Genomic DNA, 26,172 nt, shown 5'->3' with positions numbered 1-26,172 from the left:
AGGATATTCTTTGTAAACACATAGTTTGCATCGTGTGGAAGATGAATTATTTTGAGGCCAAACGCACGTTTCGCATCGGTACGTGCGTCATTTTAAAACACCGGGGTATCGCAAGCGGCGGCTCAGGAAGAGAGACATTTTCTGCGTGAAGCGGATTCACGGCGCGGTGTCGAAAATCCGTGCCTGACACGCTCCCCCGCTCTTAAAAAAAAACACACAACAACAAAAATGACGGCGAAAACGCAAAGCCGCGGCTGTATTATCGCCTTTATCAGGGCCCCCTCCCACCTCCAACCTCACATACAGGACCCGGGAGGGGGCGGGGGTCCCGTGGAAAAATCCTTTGTTTCCAAACTGAACACCGATGGGGGGGCAATGCTCTCTGAAAACGCGTCTGGTCCCGGACCGAGGCGGCCGTGAAGGCGCAGCCGGACCGAACCGAGCCTTCACACCGGGGGGGTTGCTGGTACATCAGCCGGGTGGCTCAATTTCGGATAGCATGGGAGGGGTCGGCTTAAACCCCTCTATCCCACGCCGCCCCCACCAAAAAATCCCCACAAAACCTCGCCAACGTGCACCTCGGAACTCACCGTGTGTCCCCTGGTCCGGTATGGATTTGGGGGAAACCTCCCAGACGTCGCCGAGGAAAAGAAAGAGCAGGAGCAAACGAGGGGTGCGCAGGGGTGGCATTTCTCACGGCAGCATCACTATCCCACCGCTAAGGTAGCCGTTCTTCCATGTTGCTAGGTCTTTTTTTTTTCCGGGCGGTATGTCTGCCGTCTCCCCTCGCACGCTCTCTGCCGTTAGCACCACAGTCCCATTGTCCTCGCATTGGGAGGAGATGCTGGGGGGGAGATTTCGGCTGCGCGACCGCCCTCTGTCGGCAAAGACGCGCAACTGCCGACAAATCCACTCCAGCCCTCTGACTCCCCCCCAAAAAAACACTTTATCTCCTAGCGTTTCTCATGTCACGGAATAGATATATATGCATTTATCGCAACGTTTTATTTCAAATACATAATAAAACTTTAAGAGTAAAGTTTTTATTTGTGAACTGCGGCCTGATATCCAAGAAAGAAAAAGGGATGTTCTGAGCTGCATAAAAGGGTTTTACATTTTTTTCTAAAAAATAACATCAGTAGGTTTCGAACCAAAGCCCTTCTTCGGCCTTTTAGATAAGTTCTAACTTATCTTTCGAAATCTTTCTCAGTTCCCATTTCTTTCAATTGAGCAGGAGCACGTTAGCAATGTTTTTAGTGATGTAAACCTCATGTAAAACCTTTAATTCCTTTTTCAACTCATGTATTTGTACATTGAAGTTCATCCTCCTCCTGACTTATCCATAAAATATCCTTCCGTCTAATTCCTACTATTTCAGAGGGCCAGTCCTGCTATCCTTCAGTTGGCTTGGGGACAGGCTACAAACATAACACATAAAAGCCTTAAGATACATTTCGTGCAAGTGGAAACCGAGGTCGTCGAAAATCACATCTCCTACCTCTGACCACTGAAATAACAGGAAGCACACCCAATGTGAAAGATTAGTGGTGCCATTTTCTCTCACAATGGCTCTTGAAGGAAAACAGGAGCAGGCTAATGCCAGCAAGCAAACACAGATTTCCTTTCCTTTGGAAGAGTAAATAACAAAGCATCTTTTCCTTCCACAGACCTGAGCTTTAGGAGGAAGAGAATGTTAATTGCAGGGCACAGGATGCAAGGATTTTCTTAGGTTGCAGTTATTTGTTTTTCCTTAAGGCTGGGCGTTCCAGCTATAGTACTTAAATACAGAAATGTAACGAACAATGTTTGCTACACTTCACAAATATTTCTGAATTAACTGGTGTCAGATAGAGGCAGCCACTCAGAGTTTTAACTCCAGAACTGTAGTATATAATGGCTTAAACAGAGTTGTGCATTCTTATTTCTTGAAATAATTCTACCTGGTCCAACCTTGATAATGTTAGGTTTTCATAAACTAGGTGTTCACGTTAAAGAAGCTGCATTTCCATCTCAACACTTTTTCCTCTGATCAAACTTCAAAACAAAACTTTCAAAGCCAATTCTAGGAAAAAACCTCAGCAAACCAAGACAAAACCCTCCGAACGGGTTTATTTTGCTCTTCTGGTCTGAAAGATAAGCCTTTCAAAAGATCTATCCAGGAGAACTTTTTTTTTAATCCTTTTCGCTGCTCTCAGGGCTGGATGCTGCCTCTAGCTCAGCAGACCTGCGTTTTGTCTGAGGAACAAACAGCCCCTGTCCTCTGCTGGTCAGGAAGGTGGGAGAGTGTGTTCAACATGGCCTGCATGCAGTGACCCAGGGTGTCTGTGCTCTGAAAGCAGGGGGACCCTACTTGCTTACTGTACTGTTAGATGACAATGGACAGCTGTTGGAATGACATTATCTTCGCCATGGAACAGAGCCAAGGCACTGCTGAATTCCCTAAGAAAACTCCCCCACCCCCCCTGAATTCTTCTTTTCAACAGTTTGCCACTTCCATAGCAACTCAAATCCTGGCTACAAAGGAGCTCCAGGTTTTATATCAGCATTCATTCATTAAGCAGCCACTTCTAGCGTGGGGGACGTGAGTGAATCTGGAAGACCCGGCTCAGTTTTAGTCAGGTTAAGGTACTGCTGCAAACTGCCCATGACGCTACTAAAACTGGTGAACAGGTCACAGCTGTGTCTGGGGGAAAAAAAAAGTGGTCTTTCCAAGGAAGTGAAGGCTAAAAAAAACCCACTGCCAGTTCTGTAAGTCGTCTCCTTGTGCACTTGAATTGTTGCCTGAAGGAAACAATTTCCAAGTGTGTCTTTTGTACAATCTAGCAAGGGGCTCTCTAAGCAAAAGAAAAAAGAAATTGCAATAGGATTTCCTGTTCTTTGTTTCAAACCATTTAAAACAAAGCTGTAGGTGACTTGAATTTCTCCCATTCCAGACATTTTTATATGTTAACCTTTGAGTTCATGAATAATGAACTTTAACACACATTGTGAGTTCACATGAATTATAATAATAATACATTTAATTTATACAGTACATCATACAGAATAATAAGAATCAGGGTTATTCAGACTTGAACGTTACAGAGAAGTGCACTGATCACAGCTACTCGAGTAGATCTAGCAAAACCTTTAGACTCCTTATTGATGCTGCTGAATACTCAGGAGTACTCTTTAATAGACAAACCAGGAGACAGCTTTTGGTAATGCAAAGCTATCATCACAGTGCAATTAAATGCTGAACTAATCAACAAAGTCACAAGGTGAGAATTTAACAGGCAACGTGTTCAACAGCAAATTCAATTCATAGCATTATGAAGGTGACAGGTTAGACCTGAAAACTTAACTCTTCACCCCAGAAGCCCACTGGATAAACTTCCATATGTCAAATTACTTCACAATTTAAACAAAAATCTAAAATGTTTGAAAACCTAAAAAAGTAAAATATATTTTTAAAGATAACATTATCAAGAGGGTAACTATGAAAGAGCATAAAAGGTTATATATTCTCTGCATCAAAACGTACTGAAAGCAATGTGAAGCAATATTTATTTGTAAACCGGAATGAACTGTAATATATGAAGACGTCAGTGAACATACAGAGTTTAAACACTGTGATAGTATTACAAGAAAGCATCAGAACAGAAGTGTTACAGAAGTGTAACTTTTAACTTTTGACACAAAGGAAAGGAAAAAAATGAAGAAACATGATTAGAGCCCATGAGTGGTGAAATCTGGCTTTTTATTGCTCTGTATGCAAGTTAATATATTCTATAGTAACTGTTCAGAGTGCTGTCGGTCTGTGTTTTGGCTGAATACTGTAAATCTGAGCAAGTCAATGCTCCATCAAATCCCATTAGTGTGCTCCTGCTCCTCACCTGCCTTCTAACTGGTTCTTCTGAGGTATGAACTCAGTGTCGGGAAGCTTGGCACTCTGTTAATGTCCAGACTGAGGCATCTCTGCGTACTCCGACTGCTCAGGTTTGAGCTCCTGTGTGTCTTCCTTCGGGGGCCGGTTCCGTTTGAAAAAGCCAAGCTGAAAACAAAGCAGTATCAGTTCTGTTCCTGCTCTGGAAAACAGGCAGACACCATCAAGATATCTGAGGCACAGTGAGCAGCTGCAGTAACTAAGTGAATACGTGTTTAATATCAGTCTGCGAGTCACTGCTGTCCCCACAGTTATTATACTGTACAGATGCACGTCTGAGCTGGTTCCTGAACTGCTGGGCCAAAGATGGTGACTAATGAATGAGGTCATATCTAATAAATATTTAAGGTCAACATTCCCCTAAATATACTGTGACATGGTATGGGACTAGTTAATAGAGGGAATCTATTATGGGCCCTAGGTCTCTGGGTTCTGGAACCTTGCTAATAAAACACACACTTGATTGAGTCCATCAGGGCTGATATGAACTACATTTCCCAGTTGGCCTTGGTAGAAAATGATGGCCACCTGTATATTCCCCCTGGGTTCAAGGAGCACAGATTTCAGTCAAAGCCTGTGTTCATCATTTTAAAGGGCATGGGAACCAAACACTCAGACTGTTTTTGTTCGAGACCAAGCAAAGTACATTTTATGACTGGTTATACTGTATAATGTTTTTTTATTTTATTTACTTGTGGTCCCTAGAACAGCATAGCACTGCTTCCTGACTGCCTGCATGTTTCTACAGGAACTACAGAACCCATGCACACTGTCTGGTTCTTGGATCAAACACGCACCCCCTACAGCTTTCCAAAAGCCCCCCCAACAGACCGACTTTAAGTACCTTCCAGAAGATGAAACTGAAGAGAGCCAGCAGGAAGAGCCCAGCGACGATGGCCACGACGATCCACCAGACTGGCACCTCCTTCTCCCCCTCCAAAGCTCGCCACTCCACCGCTGTCTGGGTCTGGAATAACACCAGCCCAACACCAGCACTTGACTGACGCTCATTTATATGCAAGACTCCCTGATTTGGGTCTTCAGCACCCTACCATCACCTCCACTTCTATACATGTATCCAAAGTTATCAACAATCACATCCCGTTAAGATGCAAAAGGAACAATATAAGAGCAGTCCATCTGGCAGCTGATCCAGATCTGGGGAAGAATTAGCAACCAGCTCCCAAAATCTGCAAGGAGGTGCAGATAGCCTCCTCCAGTCTGCAGCCCTTGCTGATATCTGTTTCTGCTACACAGAGTAGGACTGAGGTTAATAATCCTGGTCTTGCAAACCCATATACTTGCTTGTTTTAATTCCACCTGAATGCTCAGTTAAATTATTAAATCTTAATATACACAATAATGTATTTAATTTACCCCCACTCATTTTTTCTCAGGAAAAAAACCCATAGTGGGCTGGTCTTTCCTAGTGTGCTAAATCTGTCCTTATGTGATTCCTCTTGGTACACCTGCTGTACTGTAGCTGTTCTGCAACTACCAGTCGATTGGCTTTTGTGCTTCTTTCTACACTCTTACACAGGAGCTGTTGTCTTTCCAGGGTTTCAAGCAAGTCTGGGATACAGAGGAAAGGGAAACGAATTTCCCCCTTTCCTATTCAAGAGAACATTGTGTTCAAGAGGCTTACTGTATCCCACACCTTGTCCAGATAGTCCGAAACGGACAGACACAACTTACTTTACTAGTTCTTGTTCTGATTTAATTTAATTTGAACCGGGAACACGGTCGGACACAGGCACTTCGATAAAAAACTTAGCTGTCTGCATCACAGACATGACAGCATAACAGATTCTATGCCATGCATGTTAAGACACTTCAGTACATTTTCAGTACAAATCTCATTTTCCACACGGGTTCCTTTCGTCTCACCTCTGCAGATCCACTGGGAAGCACCTCCGGCTTGACCTTATATGGCATGCTGTACACAGTGTAAGTGGCTACGGACTGCAGGAAGAAGTCCTCATAGGGTCTCTACAGAGGAAACCATGATGCTATAGTTACTGTAACATGAAGTATCATCATACCTGCAGTTAACCAAAGAACGTGCTTGATACGGGGAGGGAGGTTGGAGAGAGTACTGGATATACTGTAAATTGCTAAAAAGACCTGGCACAAACATTGCACAATATTTTCGAAGAAAAAAAACTCAATTAGAATTACAGCATTCACCATAAAGTGCTTGCAATTCGTGACAAATCCACTAATGAATGTCGATGGATGCAGCTGGCCTTTAGGATAAAAGAAAACTTTTAATTGGAAACATTTCTAAAGACCAAGCTGTTCTGTTCAGCCAGCAGGCCCCCTCCTCACCTTCAGAAAGCTCTGGACCCAGAGTCTGGACATGATCTTGACCACAGCACTCCTGCCTCTCTCCAGCCCCACGGCCTCACAGGAGAAGGTCAGGCACACAGCGGTTGAGCAGTTCTGTCAAGGGGCGAGAGAAGACAGTCATCCTACCCCCCTCTGTCTCAGTGAGTCTCAGTCCTGGACCAGGGTGACCCCAGTTTATTCCAGCTTTTGCTCCAAGGTCTTACTCGCAGGCTGATTAATGTCGCTTTTCTGTTTGGGGTCGGTTTTTAAAATGTGCTTGCACCTCTCAAAACGCGGAATGAGATTTGTAACTGGTACAAACGCTGTGCTAATTAGAAAGTTGCAGGACTGAATTCATGCAGCTGGAATTCAATGAATGGGGCTTGGAACCTCTGATCCAGTGATGGCCTAATCACCTGAAACCGTTCATCATCAATTGATCACCTATTAAGAGCTGCTCAGTCAGAGATAAGGGAGCAAAGTTTTAATTAGCAAGTAGAGGGGAAACTGCCATAAAGTTCTACATATGTGCAGAAGCTGTTAGCAGTTAGGCAATTCAGGGTATTTTGGATACCAAGGACTGAGTGCAGACAAAAGTATAAACCAGCAAGTAAATCTGCTACAGGCTACCAGTCAGCACTGGCGATTAAGGGCCCAGCTGGGACAAAAAACAACAAGCACTCAATGGAGAACCACTCTTCTATACTGTTCAAGGCCTGACAGCAATTTAAATAGTAAGCCTTAATTTTAGAGGAGGCTGTCTCCCTCTTGTGGCCCATCTGAAGAATGACAGCAATGTTTGATGTGATGATGTAACTGTCCAATAACATCGTTTGAACTGTAAATGTCTGAAAATGCTGTGTTAATTGTATCTGCTTTGACAACACTTATTTGTTATCAGTCATGTCAATAACGCCCTTTGAGTCTGAAGTAGTGACTCAGTGATTGCAAGCAAGGAGGCCAATGACCAGGTAGTGAGTAAGTGGACTGGCCAGTCAGTAAGTAGTGAGTAAGTGGACTGGCCAGTCAGTAAGTAGTGAGAAAGTGACTGGCCAGCCAGTAAGTAGCGAGTAAGTGACTGGCCAGCCAGTAAGTAGCGAGTAAGTGACTGGCCAGTGATGTCCAGCTCCAGCAGAGCTCTTGAACTGGGCGGTGGAGTACCACATGAACAGGGTCCTTTCGCTGAGGCCCAGGAACCTCAGCCTGTCGCTTGTTGATGCGATGAGGGTGATCAGCCAGGGTTTTATTCAGAGGAGAGGGCTTCACCAGCTACAGCACAACGACACATGAGACAAAAGTACTATATTAAAATACGTATTAAACATAATCCCTTTTTCCAGCAATCTTAAGAAATACCCTAAATTCCACATTTATGAATTATTTCTACACTTCTCCTCCATGCACTTTAAAATGATTCACGGATGAATACTTTGGCCTAAAAGGCACGTTTGTGCATGAGTATATCATTCAGTAAAGGCCTGAGTGGACAGCTTCCAGAGGGGAAAGGAATGTCGTTTTCCACTGCGGTAAGGCAGAGAGAAGTCTCGTAAATGGGCCCGGTTTTAGATGAGCTGGCACTGAGGATCCAAGCCTCCCCCAGCAGTACCACTGAGGTCCCTCCCTCTCCGGCAGCCAGATCCCACCACAGTGAGCGAGAACACACGGCCACCGTCTTTATCTCACCTGCCCACCTATTTGGCATCGCTGCCCACAACATCTGCATCAGACCCACAAAGCGCAGCAGTGGACAAGACCAGCGCTACACACAGGGCAAAAGCACGAGGGAGCCCTACAGCTGCACACTATATCTCTCTCCTGTCCAAACACAGCTCATCACAATCACCAGTACAATCATTTACACAAGCGAACGTCCCGCAATTAGACTTCCAGCGGCACAGATGACACAGTGATATGGTAAAAAGGTTTGAGTTTTAAACGGGGTGTGGGGCAGCGCAGGTTCTCACTTTCAGAGTGTCGATCTCGGGAGAGGCGGAGAAGCACGTCAGGTGCTCCTCGGAGGCGTTGGCAAAGACGTAGAGCAGGAGCTCACCCTGGTAATGAGTGGGGAACTCCACCTCCACTCTGGCATTGACTGTGCTCGGGCCCAGGTTTTGTAGCTGGAAGAGATGGCAAAGCGATTGCTGGGAATGTTGAATTAATACAGTGCACGGGCCCGTTTAAATCCCATCTCCAGGACAGGACAGGACAGGACAGGACAGGACAGGACAGATTTTGGCAGCAACTCGGACAAGACCGCAATCCTTAACCCGATTTGTGCAAAGTTCATGACCAATTTCGTTACCAACAATAATATGCTCACATTCTTATTGAAATGCTTTATGTTTTAGTCACCACAAATCTTCATCAGGAAGGACAAAGGGAGGTCTTGTTTCATTGACTGTTATTGTCCTATTTCTACATCCGACTTACATCTTCTGTCACATCAGTTATCTTTATTAGACTGCCAGATATATTCTTTGTCTAGATGCAGATATTAACTATATCCAAATCTTGACTATGTTATTAATACAAATATTTTTAAACCATTTAAACAATCTACAATTTTGTACATTCACAATTGTACAATGCGTACAATTTTATAAAGTTTGCAGATCTGTGTGTTATCCTTAGTTTCTTGAACAGAATTAACTCTAAAATGTAACCTCTTTCTGTATTTTCTCTGCCTTGGGTTCTTTATCTTACCTGGGGCAGGAGGTCAATATTTCTTCCAGATACTGTAAATATCACTATGTTTCCCATCTTTGTTAAAACTAAAAGGATCAACATAGGAAACCAAGGGCTAGAGAACACAATTGGAAAGCACACCATTGGTGCACTGGAACTGAAATCAGGAAGTGTTTTATTACGCAAAGAGTGGTGGGTGTCGGAAACAAATTGTCCAGTTGTGTGGTTGAAGTTGATTTCCTGGGAGCCTTCAACAAAAACAGCTGAACAGAATCCTTGGATCAAAAAGCAGTAAAATGGCCTCCTTTTATTTTGCTAGATTTCTTTCTCTCTTAGAAGTGTTCACTATGGGAAACATACTTCATACACATGCTCCACCAGTGGTCCGATGTCATCGATGACTTGAGGGGGTTCCTTTGGCTCCCACTTTGCTATAGGCAGGACCTGCTCAGCTGGAGAAGAACCCCTGGAAAGCACAAAGTGAAGATGAGGCCGTTTTAAAAAAGGGAAAAACCTGGTTTCACATTGTTTCTCACAATTAGCATAGAAAAGAAAACACTATGGCTGTTCCACTTGTTAAAAAACAGCAAAAGCCACACATCCAAATATGTTGTGTGCAAATACTTTAAACGCTAATGTTTAATACCATTACCTTCTTGAATTAGTCGTTTTACTAATCAAATCAGTTGTTTTCTCAAAAATGACTGGTAAAATTTGAAATTATTGTAAGTGAAAAATGGTGCTCTCTCTGGGCACTAATGATTATGAGATGAAAATTCTAATGACAGCTCGCAAAATCATTCAGAAACAGTAAATGTTATGGATAACAGAGAACGTTTTAGACCTCTCTTAGTTTTATTTTCCAAGGCCAGGCTTCCACCAGTTCCAGATAACATTTTTAAAATTAAGAATACTGTCTTCAAGGGGATGTGAAGTGCCAGGAAACTGATCCTGGGGAGAGGGCTGTCAGCCTGTTGCTGCCATGCTATGGTTTTCCTCCATATAGTCTCCATGGCAACGGGCCTAGTGACTCCACCAAGCCTGATCTTAAAGAGTAGCAGTTTATTTAACAAAACACATAACTGCTTTTAGAATTCTAAATTCAATCTAAAAAATGTAAAGAAAAAACATCCTACAATTCATTTAATTTTTATGCTTTGCTTAAACATGTCAAAGTAGTGCAAAATGAAAAGAGACAGACAAACCCTCGTAATTCCAGATGGGCCACTGCGCTGACATTGACTCTCAGAGAGACCATGTTGCTGTTTGGACTTTGACTGTTTTTGCTTGAAAGACAGTTCAAATGGAGAAAAGTTAAGATCTCACCTTGCTTTCCATTTCCTCTGAAACACTTTAGAGATGTGTCTAATAAAATACAGATTATTACTTATGTTTGGACACAATAAGTAAGGCTTTTATCATTAACAGATTAATACATGGCAAACATTGGGATACTTGAAATATGAACAAAAACATAATGAGTATGTGTTCTTGAAATACTGTATTTTCACCATTTATATTGATTTAAAAAAGAACTACAAAGCATTTTCTAAATCCCCAAAAATATTAAACAGCATTATAGGCTTACCTGATGCTGTTTTCATTGAATAGAAGCCTCTATTGAATAAACTATGCCAGCAAGTAAATTTGAAACAAGCATTTTGGTACTGGATCAAATCTTTAAATTTGAACCATTAGTTCAGGAGGGTCAAACCTGCCTTTTTATCTGCAATTGAAACAACACGCTGCTCCCCGCCTCTTCCAAGTTGCCGACACTGAAGTAGAGACCCGCGTTCAGCTGGAGAGGAAAACACAAAAGGAACAGATTGATTCTTCCTGTTCCAGGGCTTGTCTTATTATTATAGTGTCTCGATAGTTCACAAGCACCATGATAGGCCCATCTATCGACCCACTGTTCACTCAAGTACATCCTCTAGGCCATTGAATTACCTTCTCCCCTGTTTTCATTGGGTTCCCCAAATTGCACATCACCACCACCGTCCTGTTCTCCTTCTTCTGATTACACATCAGCCCGCTGAAACCCTAGAAGACAGATAAAAATGTGTGTACAGCAGTACACGCTGATCAGCATAAATTACTTACAATTCAGTTATGCTTTAGAGGTGGAAAAAGTGGTCCCTGGACTGTCATAGCCAAGCCCAAACACAGTGAGCTTCTCCTTTGAAACATTAAGTTGTAGACAGGCATTGACAAATCACAATGTTTGGGTTAACAAATACACAGCTCTGTATGTGGGCTTTTGAGAACACATTAAGGGCAGTTGATCATCTGATTTGATCATTCCTGGGATTCTTTGAGACAGGACAAGACTTACAGGTGGACCCTGAACTGAAAGACATTAAATTATAAATCTCATTGCAAAGACGTTGCTATCCCTGCCGATCCAGAGCAGACAGCTCATTGATCGGTATTACTGGACTTGTTTTTACTTGTGAGTCAGCGAAAAACAAAGTTGATACATTACTATATAACACAAAAAATTGGTTAATCTGTTATTTCACGATGAATGATCATGATGATCAAATGATTGTTTGTATAGAGAGGTATTCTTTCTCTACAAGGTATGTGATCAACAATATGCAATTTAACAAGTACAGGTTTATTCCATGCTGAAAAGAGAGAAAAGAAACACTGGCTGTCAAAGAAGGCTGTGGGTGTCACCTGAAAAAGGCTCCACAGCTGAAACATTGTGTTTCTTTTCTTGTCTTTTCAGCATGGAATGAACCTTTACTTGTTCCCTTGCAGCCCGTGCATGCTGACGCAGCTCCCTCCTCAAACAACATTCAATTTCGCCAACTGAAATGGTCAAATGCAACTGACAGCAAACTGGGATGTTGGTCAGTTCAACGTTTTTTCAGCCTTAGGCTGGCTGTACTGCCCTGTCCATTCTCATAGGACCCCAGACCCCGATGGTATCCTCTAAATTAAGGGGACCAGAATCAGGAACAAGCACCTCTCTTTGCCTTAGCACGCCCTGGTAATGTGTGTGAGGTGGGGGCCAGATGTACAGCTCTGTCTCATAGGCTCCCTCCCCCCGGTTCTCTGCGCCGATGGTCAGCAGCACTGGGTTGTCATCTCCGATTAGAAGTCGCTCCATCTGCCTGCAAAGAAGTCAACACAAGCATCAGGAGTTCAGGCCTTTTCCTGGTAAGCTAAGAGCCCTCTTCTGTGAAATAAGAACCACGGATTTGGCTATTAAGAAATCTGTGAACGTTCTTGTCTGAGGCATGAGACATCTGCAGGTTGCCAGAATATAAGAATGCTATGAGCTGGACAATGCATTCAGTTCATTACCTGACTGATCTGGAATGAGGATGCACAGACCATGTGGTCCAGGACTGCAAAGCTTTCCTAAAGCAGCAGCACGGACCACAAGGAACAAGGAACAAAATTAAGGAAGTCCTACTCACATGGCAGCAGAGAGCCTCAGGTCTGGAATGCAAATGTTATCAGGGCCGCAGTCCAGGACAATCCGAGTCTGTAACGCACAAAAACATGCATCTGTGCTGAAAGCAAAGAAATTCAGGCTCTGCGGGCAGGACCTGCACTGAGGGGTCATCATGTATATGACACAAATCAACAGCTCTACTGTATTTGCACTTTATCCTTCATGCTATGATCGGGAGGCAGTGGGGGGGACTACATCCGATTTAAGTTTCACATGTGCTTCCCTGTCGTTTCCATACCACACCTCACGAAGCTTTAGGGTGCTCTTGCCACTCTGCCTAAATCAAGGCAACATTTATTTTTGCGTGAAGCAAGCTTGTATAATGGCACACTGGGAAAATACACATCCAAGCCATCAAGGGCTCCCAGCAGACAGCATCAAGACTTAGATCTTTAAGTCAGGTACAGCGGCTCATCACCTGGACGACTGCAGCCTTCTGCCCATGCAGAACAGCCACTGGCGAGCGAGAGTCAACGAAGCTATAATTCAGGCTGATGAAAATGGGGCTCAGCTTGTCTCTCAGCTCCGACTCGTCCTAAAGACAAAGAGATGGGGAAGCTAACATATAGGAGGAAATGCAATGATGCTTTATTTTGTTTTCCCAGTCAATCAAACGTTCAGGCTGTGTATAATATTCAATTCAATTAATTTTTGTATAGCACCTTTCACAACAAGGTTGCCCAAATTAATATTGCAGAGTTGTGCCCCCCCCCAAAGCACAGGGACCCAACAAAGGAGGTGTTTCACACAGTGTTGGTGGCTCATAATTAAGCATGTGTTACTGCTGAATTCACACGTCCACTCCCATCATAGTTCTCCACATGGGAGCTCATTTTCCACAGTGCGATGCCAGGCCTTTGGAAAATCCCCAAGTGCCTTTAGAGACCCGGAGATTTTCCAGCAGATCGTGCTTGTGTTGCGAATACCAGTAATCATGCTGGGGTCTGTACTGTGTGTGAGAAGGCGTGAGAAGGCAAGGAGTAAACAGGCCAAGGCCTACCCTAAGGTATGCAGTAAAGGTCTTGCACATCAATCCAGTGTTTCTCTTTATAGACATATTAAATCGATCCTGTGGCTGGTTAGAGTCCAGGAACAGAGTCCTTCTGTGCAATCTCTGTTTCATTCGGTCCAAATTGACCTCCGTGTCCAGGTCTGAAAATAAAAAGCATTTAGAAAATGTTTAAAATTGCACTGTGCTTCAGATTGCAAGGATTGCAATACTGAGTGGAATCCTTAAATTGCTTCAACTAAACGCACAAATTGAGTACAAATCCAGAGTTGGAGATTACTTGTTTTAAAAACAGAAATTGCAATTACCTATCTGTTCTGGTATGTTTTTCCCTGACACACTTACACACATCGTGATGTTAAAACTGAAATACAAAAAAGAGAGAATCAGCTCTTGATTTCATGCACATAGGTTTTAACAATAGTGTTGGAAGATTCATAAGTAATACAAATGAGGCATTTCGAGCTCAGGAGAAGGAAGAGCTTCTTAAAAAGCACTATTGATTGGGATCTCCTTCATGTGCAATTGGCCTGCATTTTTTAAAATAATAAATAATAAACCTCCTGAATGTGCTTTAAATAAAAATCCAAGTGCAATAATCTGTAATTTGGGGGAAATAAAACACTGTAATGGCAGGTTCAAGAGGGAGGGAGTATGATCTTTCTCTTTCTTACCAGGACACAGATATGCTGGTCTTTGGAAGATGGCATTTCTTTTCTTCAGGATTGAGGACACTGGGGCTGAGGGACAGGGTGGCTTTGGCCCTAACGACTGCCAGGGATCTATGAAGGAGAAGACCACAGCAGGGCACACAGATTGAACAGGATGAAAACTCTCCTTCTTAAACATCAGAGCTCCTTCTCTCAATCTCTTAGACCACCTTGCCAGTCGCTTTCAGATTTCCAACAAGAGGAACTCTAGGTCGTATTCTGAGGAGTGTGAAGGCATGTCACGCCAAGAAGGAATTCAAGACATTTTCATTTTGTTGCTTGTGTCCCTACCTGTACACAGCAACTCTGCCAGCACCCCACCCTCCAACAACGAGGTCTGTAAGACAAAGTAGCCCTGCATTTAAAATGAGCTCTTCTCATACTGATAGTGATTGCTTGTGCATTTACATGACTGATTATGGTAACTGCGTGGGCTGACCATGAATCTATGTCACTGCATTTCTTTTTCATGCTCTGTCTAAGGACTGTGTGTTACGGACACTGGGAACAAATTATGTCTCTGAACTCCTGGTCACCGTTCTAAAAAGAGAAATTGAACTTTGTTTTTGTACCCCAGGGAAATTGAGCGATCTTCACAAAAACAAACCTCTACGCTGTAAAAAGACAAGTTGTGTCACAGAAGGCCCCTACAATCCCATAAGCACGCAGTATTATTTATCTAACTTGTCAGTTAGAGTTTTTCAGACCTGGGCTTTTGGTTTGACCTGCTGTGTATTTGAACCTGAAATCATTGGCGGAATTGTTGAATTACGTAAACAGCATTTACTTGTCTATAAAACCCTTTCAAATGGTCATCCCTAATTCCGATCTGATGAGCAAAGTATTTCTTCTTCTGCAGATTAATACTTTGATTAGTGAGAAATAATCCACCAAATTATCCCACAATAATTTTGGATAAGGCAATAACCGTACTTTGTGCTTTTTAACTGACTTACTCAGCAAAGCCCGCACAAAAATGTCTGGATGTGTCTCGGGTCCACATTAGCGACACGAATGCGACTGGAAGTTGTTCCCACCTGGGTAGCCGTTGTCATCGATGTCAGTTCCTCCCCTCAGGGTGAACCCAAACGCTGCAGGCAAAGCATGTGAGGGGAACGGGCTCTCGAGCAGCTGAGCGTACTGCGCCCTCAGCCCGTCACTCTGACCCATGAAGATAAACACACGCCCCTCTCCTGCGGAAAAGGGGGCCCCCACAGCTATATCTAAAACAGAACAGCAGGATGAAAGGCAAACACGATAAATACCTGCTCAGTGCGGCAGAAGAGCAGAGCCAGATCACATGGATGCTCTGAGAAATGCTTTGTTGGAACAGTAAGCCAATGCACCTTGGAGCTGGACCACTGCAAGGAGCCTGACCACTGTAAAGAGTTTGACCACTGCAAGGAGCCTGACCACTGCAAGGAGCCTGACCACTGCAAGGAGCCTGACCACTGCAAGGAGCCTGACCACTGTAAAGAGCTACTGCTCATGCAGGTTGTGCAGGTCAAGAGCTTAGAGCAGACAGAGAAACAGCAGTTTGAACCTTGCAAAACAGAAGTGAGGTGCATAGTTTTTGTTTTAAACTTGGAAACACCATTTTTATTGTACACACACACCCAAGACAGGCAGCTGGGAGAGACCCAGATGACTAAATCCAAGCCCTACTCTGAAGGGAACCAGAATCTACCTGACTCCCGGTGACAGTCTTGCGTTCGTGACGCCCTAATCCAGCCTGCGCTCTACGAGGCGAGAGCGCCCTTGCTGACAGAGCCCCCCTGGGTGCCCTCCCTTTGTGATTGCTAACGTTTCGCTGTTCAGGTTTAGCACACAGAAGAGCCGGGGCCTACAAGCGCAACAGCTACAACAACCAGGGCTCTCACCGTTAAAGCCATCCTGATCGATATCTCCCAGGGGGGCGATGGACGTCCCAAACCCGCCGTACACAGCCCCGCCCGTCAGCCTCTGGGTGGGCTTCTCGGAGAAAGCGCCGAGCTGCCGCTGCAGGAACAGGGACACCTGGCCGACCTCGTGCAGCTTCTTGTCTGACTGGTGCTCCATGAAGAGAGGCGCCCCGATCAAGACGTCGTCTCTCCTATGGCAAGCAGGGGCACAGGGGTCACGACTGCGCCCTTTTAAACTTCTGTCCTAGATCCTAGATCAGATCTCCGGAGCAGAAGGGTCGAGCTTTTCGTCCCTGCGGTTCCCAAGGAGATTCTCAGGTACTGGAGGAGAGGAGAGCCCTTTCATCCCGTACAGCAGTTCAAGCGGGGGAGAGAGAAGGTGGCGATGTCGCTGTCGTCTGAAACAGCGCAGGATTGCTGAAGAGCTGCAGGGGTGCTGTCAAGGGTACTTTTTCAAGTAAAGGTATAAGAGTAACAAATGAACACGCATATAAAAAAATAAGAGTGAACTTAGAGAGACTTCGGAGTTACAATGTACACACAATAGGCAATGTCTGTAGACGTTAACAGCAAGCTGTTTCAGGTGCAAAAGCACTCTAGCATAACAGCAGATTTGCTGGGTGTTTGGGGGAGGGAGAGAATGGGTTATTCATGAATCTGGGGAATGTGGATTTAATCGCAGTTTAGCAGGGCTTCAGCAAGACATTACTGTCTCACACAATGGCCAGGTCACTCCAAAAAGCACATCAGTCTTCATGCGTGTTAGTGCATGACATGCACCATCACCTCTTACCAGCAGAGGGCACACTCTTCACCCATTCTTCCTGCCAGACTTCAAAACAAAGGGTTTAAACCAAGAAGAACTGGCACATTACAGTGTCCTGTTCCCATATTATAATTCCTTCATCCAAAAGGAATGAATAATGTAAATATATCTTTCTATATACAGTATGCAGACGTACATCTAAACCTGGAATCCATTTCAAAGACTGGGCCTTGATGTGACCTGTAAATGTATAGAAATATCTAATAGCCTTACCCATCATTGTTAATGTCAGTCACAGCCACACTATGACCAAAGAAGGACGCTACCTAAAGAAAGAATAATGAAGTTTTTTTTCTCTCAATGATTACTTTTGCACCAGAATCACACAAACTTCAAATTGTACAGCTCAGTAACACACATATACAGCAGTGATCAGAATAATGAAAGGGAAATAGAGCTATTGCAAACACAGATTGGAGGTTGTGGGAAATTTACACAAAAAACCTTCAGATTTCAACAGAAGGATACTGTTGCTTTAGTAGAATACTTCTGCCGGTCAAAGACGACGACATAAGAAAACAGTAGCTTAAAAAAGAGATTTTTATAAGACCAAGGCACGATTTGTAATTGATAATCTGTTTTTACCTGGGTGCCGTGGAAAGTGTGGATTATATACAAAATGTAAGATGACATTCCATTGTAGATTTTCACCTGGAAGGACATCATACAAAACAAAAAGTAAGATTCCATACCTGTGACCCCTGTGACAGCTTGTTCCCTGTCATAGCTGGGTTTTCAGGTGCTTAATGGAGCTGATAATCTGATGAATAAATTGTATTTGTTTTCCTCTCCCGAAAAGACTATGTCAGACACAGATGGGAAAACGATTCAAAGGTGTGATCAGAAGATTATTAGTTACATCTTGGGTGCCATTAAATAATGCAGAGGCCAGATGGACCAGAAGCCAGCGCAGATTGGGGTCTGGAGACCCTGGACCGGAAAGCTCTGCTCTGTGCCTGTAGCCAGTTTGGAATTGCAGTATAATGAATCTCGATTCTGCACTCTTTACTCATTTACAGTTGGCCAGATACAGATGCAGCCATTCAAAATGCATGGTAAAACCCTGTACTGTGTGAATATATCTGCAGCTTAGGGCCTTATACCGCGGTACATGACTGGCTGGCCAAAATGACTAACAGGTGACACTCGTGGTGCATTTGTTGTTAGTGAAACGATTGCTTCATTTAATCTCTTTACTGTGTATGTTTAAATCCGCTTAATATGGAATATTTATATGGAATTTTACAACTAAAGGGAAATTTTGGTAGCTGAGCACAAAACTAACAGGAGCATAACATCTCTGAACATCATAATTAAATTAATTTTGGAATATAAACATTGTGTAAACTGTATATGGCTAAATAAAAAATACACACCAGTATTCCACTTTCTTCATAAATATTTTAAACATCAAAGTCTTACTTACTGTGGTTATTTTGGAAAAGTTTTTATGTGCTCCTTCTGACTATATTAAGATTATATACTTTATAAAAAGTCATAGTGTTATAACCTTTTCTGTGAATACTTGTGCTCCTTATCGCAGTAAAAAAAGCTTTCTTTTAAGAATTTGATTAATAGGGAATATAATATGGAATCGCATATCTAAAGAAATTAATAATGATATTTAAGGATTTATTTATTTTCATATAGCTCAAATCATTACCATAGTCCAATTTCTTTGTAAACATGGTATGTTGCGGTATGAGGCCATATGCTGTGCAACGTCCACCGCATTTTAATGCAGCGCAGATATACTGTAAAGGCAGGTTCAACCCTCCTGAACTAATGCTCATTTTGAATGGCTAGCTCTGTATGTCCCCATTAAAGAGGTCTGAAGCTGAAGGAGTGAAGACACTTACAAAGCACCACGGACACAGCCCTTTACAGCCACTCAGTAAGCAGAAAGACAAATTAATGGACAAAAAAGAAGGGACTGTGTTTGTCACAGAAAGAAAAGACTTACAGAACCAGCTGTGTGTCTGTCATTTGGAACGCCCACTACATAATCTGCAATGGAAAACCGACATTATAGAGTGTCCAGAAATGAAACATAAGGAAATGAAAACGGGCTTGGATGACATGAACTCCAGTTTGACCTCCCTAGGATAACGAGAAGTTTAATTGCGTGTTCTCTCTACCTGGTTTTTTAAAAAAATAAGCTCACGATCACATGAGAAATTCTGATTTTTGTGTGGCAACAAGAAAGACAAGTAATGCCTTGCTATTCCTCCTGCTGAGAGATCTTGAGTGTGGAATGTAATGTCACCAAATGCATATCCAGAAACCCAGGACATGTACAGTACGTGTAACTGGAAAATGGACTTCAGGAGCTTACCTGGCGTTGAGTCCCCTGTGAATTCTCCTACTGCCGTGGAGTAGCCTTGGAAAAGAGGGAAGAAGAGAAAGAAATGTCCTACTAACCCAGGCACTACTTCGCCAACAATCAACAACATGGCTGTTTGTGCTTATCGAACACACAAGCCCCTGGGGGTCCTGCTCAGAAAAGGGTCTTGTGTAGTAAGGGGCTCCTACTGAATGAGACAGGTGTATCTCCAACTACATTTGCAAATCAATGACAGAACTATACTGCATGGAGTTTGTACGCCAGCAGCTATATCACCCTGCAACTCACAGCTGGCAGCCCACTGGAGCTCAGTAGGTGTGAGCCTGGCTGGTACCTACATGAGAGACCTCCTGGGAAAGCTAAGGTTTTTGCTGTTGGTGGGGCCAGTAGGGGGCCCTTCCTGTGTGGGTCCTAATGCCTCAGTATAGTAATGGGGACACTATACTCTATAAAGGTGCCGTCCTACGTATGAGACATAAAACCAAGGTCCCGACTCTCTTTGGTCATTAAAAATCCCAGAGTGTTTCTTGAAAAGAGTAGGGGTGTTACCCCAGTGTCCTGGCCAAATTCCCATCTAAACTTCCATCATGGCCTCCTAATAATCCCCATCTCTGAACTGGCTTTATCACTCTGCTCTCCTCCCCACTGAGAGCTGGTGTGTGGGGAGAGTGTACTGTTGCACTATGGCTGCCAAGGCATCATCCAGGTGGGGGGCTACACACTGGTGGTGGTGGAGGGGATCCCCATTACCTGTAGAGCGCTTTGAGTGGAGTGTCCAGAAAAGTGCTATAGGAGCCTAAGGAATTATTATCAATAATTATTAGATGTTCTCCCCATGATCGCAGGTGTTCGCTCCAGATGAATCCCACAGTCCAAAGATATACTTTAATAGGCTTGTAAGAAAACCGGTCCTGGTGGCAGTGTGTGCCTGTGTGTGCCCTACAATGGACTGGCGTCCCTTCCAGGATGTACACTCTGTCCTGCACCCACTGCTTGCTGGGACAGCTATGGGCTCTGCCGTAACCCCGTTTTAGATCAAGTATTTAGAAAATGGATGGAGGGACAGAACTGTACAACCCCCCTCCCTCCCTGCTCATGCTTCTGTTAATGCACAGACATCCCCATCACAGGTGTAGTGGTCCACCTTGACTTCTGGCAGCCCTACAAACCGAGCCTTACCGTAGTACTCATCGTATTCGCTTTCCTGGTATTCCAAGGAGAGAGTCTCTGTACTCATGGTGCGGATCGGATTTTGAGGTGAGAAGACTCTGAAGATCTCCGACATGTTGGCCGCGATGATCTGGCCTTTCGTGAAAGGGAAGAAATGGCCAATTTTTATTTTTAATTCACCGGACAGTTTGAAGTCTTTAAACATGAGGCACAACATGAGGTTTTCGCGCCCTCACATAAATCCCTTTTCATTTTTCAAGCAACGAAAGAAAGTTCAGTTTTGTACCTTGTGAACATGACTGCGCTTTAAATAGTTCACATACAGAATTCGGACGCTTGGCCGCGGACACGGTGTAGGAGATCGCGCCGTCCTACACACACCCGTTAAGTGCATAGCTAGAATTTTACCAGCAGAGGGCGCTCACGTCACACAATAAAGGCGCTAGGGAGGAGGGCGAGAACTTGCATTGATCGTGAGTGAAGTATGTCTTTGCTATTATAAGTGGTTTTTAAAATTACTCCAGAATTAAATGAAATTAACTCTAACTCGTTAATTAATACATCTTTCCTAACTGATACTGGCACTTAGGGAGCCCATTTTGGCCGTTTATTATTTGGTCTGGCTGCTGTTCAAGGTTTATATTTTCCATTACTTAACTCCATACCTGTTCTTTTTTCACTCTGCACTGTTTTCCACTTTTAAATAGGGACCCATAGGCTATTAATTAACACCAGACAAGTGGAAAATTCAATTAAGCTATACGCTTTCACAATAAATCATTCAAAACACAATTTTACACTGAATAAGAAAAAAAAACACCTTAATAGTTCTACTGTAATGCCTCGACCTGTTAATTAAGCCTCAACGGTCGATTTAGTAAAAAGGTTAAAAGTACAATTTCCACAGTCGTGGTAGGACAGGTTTTAAAACGTTCAGGGATCTCCCTGGAAGAGTCCCGAACCCGGCAGGACTACCTTACAAGACATGGGAACCTCCCCCCCAGCAGTGTCGGCACGTTCGGCAGATGCAACACACTCGCCGTCGTGCTCCCATGGTAACCACGGAGATGACCCTGTGACCTGACCGGTCACTAGCTGAGCCCTGCAGGCAGGAGATGGAAACCACTGGCCACTCGGCAGCTGCGGCGTGTCATACGTACCTTGAAAGAAATAGCCCCCAGGAGCCCCCAGTAAAATCTTCCCATCCTGAAAAAAAATTAAATTTTTATAGAGAGCAAGAGAATTCCTCCGGGTTTCAGTCTTTTTTGACATGTATTCCATGCACTTAAAAACTTTAAAAGTCAAATAAAGTTTTTGATGGAAGTTTTCAGGATGCATCTCTTGACTGCTGTCTAACAGTGCTGTATAATCATAATGCACAAATGTTGAAGTGGTACCTGTGTAATATCAGAGCTAAATCCAGCTTCACAGTATCGGCGGTCTCCACCTGGAAATAAAGCACAGTCAATGATTCATGTCATTTTCTTTGATCGTTTTCTGCCCATTTGTTGGTGAGAAAAATGTACCATAAGGTTAAAAAATGAACCTATTTATCTCCCTTACTTCCCCTATTCCCACCCCCCCCCGCTCCACATTCCCTCCCCCAAAATCAAGGAACACCCCAAAATCCTCAGGCACAGGGAAAAAACAATAGAAAAACAGGCTCATTTTCATTTATAATGATTAGCATATAGGATGCATGGTCAGAGAATTAACATTCTGTTTTTCATGGTGGTATAAACGAATTGTGGTGGTGTAAATGTAACGGACACTTTTATCCAAAATAAAATACAACTGGAGCAAATGCGGGTGACGTTTCTTGCTATCGAGTACAGCAGCTGTACCTCTCTGGAGACCAGGAGTCCAGATTCTCCAACCACCACTTGTCTGTCATAAAGTCGAGTGTTAGTGACATTTCTCGGGAATCACCAGAGTGGCTCTGTGGCTCAGGATCTGTGCCTGTGGCAGGAAAGGTGCCGGTTCGAATCCCGCAGCCGGCAGAGGAATCCTACTCCGTTGAGCCCCTGAGCAAGGCCCTTAACCCCGACTGCTCCAGGGGCGCTGTACAATGGCTGACCCTGCGCTCTGACCCCCAGCTTCTCTCCCTGTCTGTGTGTCTCATGGAGAGCAAGTTGGGGTATGCGAAAAAGACAAATTCCTAATGCAAGAAATTGTTTATGGCCAATAAAGTGGTCTGATCTTTATCTTATTTTCCCCACAGCAGAGAGGTCTGGGAAGATTAAGGGAGCTTGCGCTGCTTACGGTATCTGTTGTGGTCGTAGAACGTTTCTGTGTTGGTCTTCCTGCAGGGGGAGTAGTCCGCCCACGTGTTAGACTTCATATCCAGGATCTGGCAAATCCCCACTGGCGTTTTTCCTGAAGTGTCGCCCAGATCCTCGACGTTCCATTCGTAGAGCGGAGCACAAGCCTGCGGGAGAGAGTACAGAGGAAGGCTCACAGGAAATGTGAGGAGTCCCTGCCGTAAGGCTTTTATAAATCCCTTGCTGTGCCGGTCAGTGCTGCCCCTGGCGAGTAAATCGTGTTCGCTGCTGCTGGACATTTTCATGCTGCGTCTATGGTTGGCAGGGTGGCCGCCGTGGAGAGAAAACACAACTCGTCACCGCGGTTTAAACTCCCTAGCCACCGCTGCAGATCCGCCCAGGAGAGAGAAGGGGAATTTCAAGGAGAAATCCGGAAACCAAAGATTATCAAGGGAAGCACATGACGTAAAAGAAAACGCGTCTCATGAAATGATAACAATATTAAAACGGTTTTCCCGCTGTTTGAATCTACCTAGCTATCCAAGTAACATTTTGGAGCCTACTTACTGCAATGAGATCTTGTTTGGATCGCACACTTGCTCCAAACCACTGGTGGGATTTATGCTCTGTTAAAGTCAGATGCCCAAATTTGTAAGTACCATCACCTGTTGAGGAATAAAAACAGCTTGGTGGCAAATTCTTCACTGGGGCTGCAGTATGAGTTTACTATGGAGCTAGACAGCAATGCATAGAAATTCCTGCACTGCTTCCATGAACATTTTCAAGCCCAAAATCTAATGAAAATCTTAGGAAACTACATTTCCTGGATATTTTGTAGTTCGAAACACTAACCAATTTAAGGATGAATCTAGCATTTTATTACAGTAAAAACGGTCATGAGACAGACTGTGAGCACCACACTGCCTCACAGGAGGGTCAAAGCCAATTGGAGGAGCAGCAAGGCTCCTTCTGACATCACCACAAGCACCCAGGAAGTCACAGGGGCATTTTTTTTTTTAAAGAGGTCCCTGCTCAACTAATCCCAACTCTAACCCCCCCGCCACTACCCTAACAATCCTCTTCTAGTTGTACACTGCTGCTCGTGACCTGCCCCCAGCTCGAACCTGCAGCCGCTGGGTTACAGAGCTCTGAGCCAAAGCCTTCACTGGCTGAGCTGCGGGGGCACCCACTGGGGCACTACTGGGGCTGCACTGTCGTTTTATTTATAGAATAAATCTGTCAAGAGGTCTTTGTTCCACAGCTCAACAAGGAAAAAAAAAGTCAACTAAAAAATAATAATAAAAGTTAAAAAAATGTCTATAAAAGTGAAAAGCAATCAGTCGAGACATTAGAAGTTTTGTAGCCGAAGTCACGATTCAGCTGCGTGCTGAAGACTTTGATCACATTACCTTTCATGTCAAAAGGCAAAACATCACATGTTCCTCCCTGTGGTGGCCAGGAGCAGAGGAACACTGAACCCCCCTCTGTCACGCCAGGCTGGCTTGTGTTGGCCTTGGGAGCCCCAACGACCACATGAACTCTGCCGTAGGAAGAGACGGAGAGAGAGAACCTCAAAACTCTCCCAGAAGCGTCTGCTCCAGGAGAGCACCTCTTTGGTCTTGGAAAACATGTGGGTCAGCTCAAATACTGCTCCTGAGCCAGCTGATACCGATTTCGGTGAATCAGAACTGAAACAGCGTGCTTTTGTTTATTGGAGTGGGTTAAAAACCCACGTTAACAGGAAACAGAGACCCACTGACCCAAAACAGACTTGCAGCAGGGAAGAGGGGAGAGGGGGCTGTCCTACAAGCAATCAAAAACAAGAGTGAGATTACATACAAAACAACCAGCTCATGAAACAAACAGCAACAGAATAAAAACATACCCGCATCAGAGAACTCAAGGCATTCTTTTTCATGGCTCCAAAATGGATTTCTGAGGAACCCTTGTAAATGTCTGTAACATGGAGGATGCTTTTAAGGTCCAGGTGGGGCTGCACACTGGTGGTGGTGGAGGGGATCCCCATTACCTGTACAGCGCTTTGAGTGGAGTGTCCAGAAAAGCGCTATATAAGTGTAAGCAATTATTATGAATTATTATTATTATAAGGCGAGTGCATGCGCATTCTACAATGGTGTATGTTGTGAGAGAGATGACATTTTCGTCATATGATGACACTCTTGAGCCCAAGGGAGCACACATACTGTAGATTCATTTTGTTAGGATGGTTATACAGTTTCACGAATGGTGGCCTTCTTTCTTAGTACAGACCGCACTTGAAAAACCTGGACAAGATTATAGCAATCGGAGAGGCGGACCATATTAAATTTTAAAATACCACATTTTAATATAACCTGTAGTTATTTATTCACCTATCTGTAGCTGGTAGCTATGGGCATTAGAAATGAGACGGTATTCTAGAATGAGACATATATGACGCACTTCGGCCTGAGAGTTGGCACCTCCCTGAGCGACAGTGAATTCAACTAGGGGTTAACGTATTTCGCATACACTGTTTATTATTCATTTTTTAAATTCACACACCAATGCCTTTTCAAAAATAAACCCACTGAATCTGTAAATACAGTATAAACCCTTTTGGTTATTTAAGAAAAGACCAGTTTCAATTAGACAGGGGGAGCGTGTTAAGAAATTCTAATTCCCATTATTGTATTGGGATTCACAGGCTTTCCTTTGCATAGTAAATGAAACGTATACAGTAGGAACAAAACGGCTGAAATATTAAAACCATCATCTTGTGATCCCTGAAAAAGTCCAAATTTGGATGGGATTTTGATTGCAGCAACCAACCCGAACACCTGCTCTTGAGTTTAACCCTTCTATTGCACTGTATTTGCTGAGTGATTGATAAGGGAGTTTTAGGACTCCTTAAAACTTATTTCCTGAACTCTTTCACTTCACATTATGCGCCGAACAGGACAAATGTTCTTTCTAATTTGCCTGCTAGCAAGTGACTTTGCAAACTCTGTCCTGTTCGTGCATTTCTATCACAGGCTCTCATTTTAAAGCGCAAATGAAGAAATGCAGCTCGAAGAGAAACGCTGAATTAACCTTTAAAAATGAAAAGTACCTTTTACCATGCAACCTGGCACATCGCATTCCAAATATCTTAATGTTCCACATGAGAAAAGAGGTGGCACTCACAAGTTGTTACTTGTCTGATAAAAATCCACCGAAAACCCAAAATAGCTCCCCTCTGGCCCGGTGTAGATAGCCGGGGTCTTGAGGTCAATGTTTATGCCGGAGGTTGTGCAGAGAAGAGCTGCAAAGAGCAGGGGTCCTGCGGCACAGAGGAGGCGCGCGCCCTGCGATCGATAACCATTACACCCCCTCGCCATCTTCAGAGTTGCGCCGCTTGGCTTCGGTGTGTTGAGCCTTCTGTCAGCTCTCAGTGGTATAAGACCATTTGCAGGACTTATCTGAGGGGATTTCCGTCAACCAGCTGAATGACTAGCAGAAACTGCAAACACCCTAGATATGTGGCTGTGATAGGCTTGCCCTGTGGTTGGAACTCGGCACTAAA

General features: G+C 43.9%; 2 protein-coding genes across 5 annotated transcripts in view; both read right to left on the bottom strand.

Annotated features, from left to right (window-relative positions):
* Positions 1–865, bottom strand: part of fam171a2a (family with sequence similarity 171 member A2a) — a 47,611-nt gene extending 46,746 nt beyond the window's left edge. Inside the window, exon 1 of the mRNA XM_088623128.1 lies at positions 591–865. Coding sequence (XP_088479254.1) covers positions 591–690 — 100 coding nt within the window. The 5' untranslated portion in view covers positions 691–865. The remainder of the gene's footprint in view (positions 1–590) is intronic.
* Positions 866–2,985: 2,120 nt separating this feature from the next.
* Positions 2,986–26,102, bottom strand: itga2b (integrin, alpha 2b). Of its 4 annotated transcripts, none has more exons than XM_088623207.1 (30): positions 25,794–26,099; positions 24,038–24,168; positions 23,196–23,293; positions 22,630–22,795; positions 21,765–21,814; positions 21,528–21,573; positions 20,377–20,502; positions 19,189–19,233; positions 18,817–18,860; positions 17,439–17,504; positions 17,067–17,119; positions 16,007–16,218; positions 15,164–15,349; positions 14,418–14,463; positions 14,091–14,198; positions 13,725–13,780; positions 13,408–13,559; positions 12,826–12,942; positions 12,370–12,437; positions 11,913–12,060; positions 10,889–10,981; positions 10,657–10,736; positions 10,144–10,224; positions 9,299–9,404; positions 8,218–8,370; positions 7,415–7,522; positions 6,254–6,367; positions 5,813–5,914; positions 4,770–4,892; positions 2,986–4,033 (listed from the first exon to the last, which is right to left on the bottom strand). In XM_088623207.1, the coding sequence occupies exons 1-30, from the start codon at positions 25,985–25,987 to the stop codon at positions 3,935–3,937; spliced, it is 3,171 nt and encodes a 1,056-aa protein (XP_088479333.1). In that variant the 5' UTR covers positions 25,988–26,099; the 3' UTR covers positions 2,986–3,934. The 4 variants fall into 4 exon arrangements, with proteins under 4 accessions (XP_088479333.1, XP_088479334.1, XP_088479336.1 ...); XM_088623208.1 differs by having other exon boundaries at positions 25,720–25,849; XM_088623210.1 differs by lacking the exons at positions 2,986–4,033; positions 4,770–4,892; positions 5,813–5,914 and having other exon boundaries at positions 6,283–7,271; positions 7,333–7,522; positions 25,794–26,102.
* Between the last annotated feature and the right edge of the window lie 70 nt (positions 26,103–26,172).

Source organism: Lepisosteus platostomus, chromosome 28 (assembly GCF_059453375.1).
Source record: "Lepisosteus platostomus isolate fLepPlt1 chromosome 28, fLepPlt1.hap1, whole genome shotgun sequence".
NCBI classification, from domain to species: Eukaryota; Metazoa; Chordata; class Actinopteri; order Semionotiformes; family Lepisosteidae; genus Lepisosteus; species Lepisosteus platostomus.
Note: the sequence above shows the minus strand (reverse complement) of the source record. Positions and strands in the feature narration are given on the sequence as shown.

Bases quoted from the DNA above. Each gene is read 5' to 3' on its own strand.
- itga2b (XM_088623207.1), bottom strand. From the start codon at position 25,987: ATGGCGAGGGGGTGTAATGGTTATCGATCGCAGGGCGCGCGCCTCCTC. The intron at 18,861-19,188 runs GTAAGCTCCTGA...TTTCCATTGCAG, and splicing joins CACAGGGGACTCAACGCCAG to ATTATGTAGTGGGCGTTCCA. The intron at 12,438-12,825 runs GTGATGAGCCGC...TGTGCGTTACAG, and splicing joins AGAAGGCTGCAGTCGTCCAG to ACTCGGATTGTCCTGGACTG.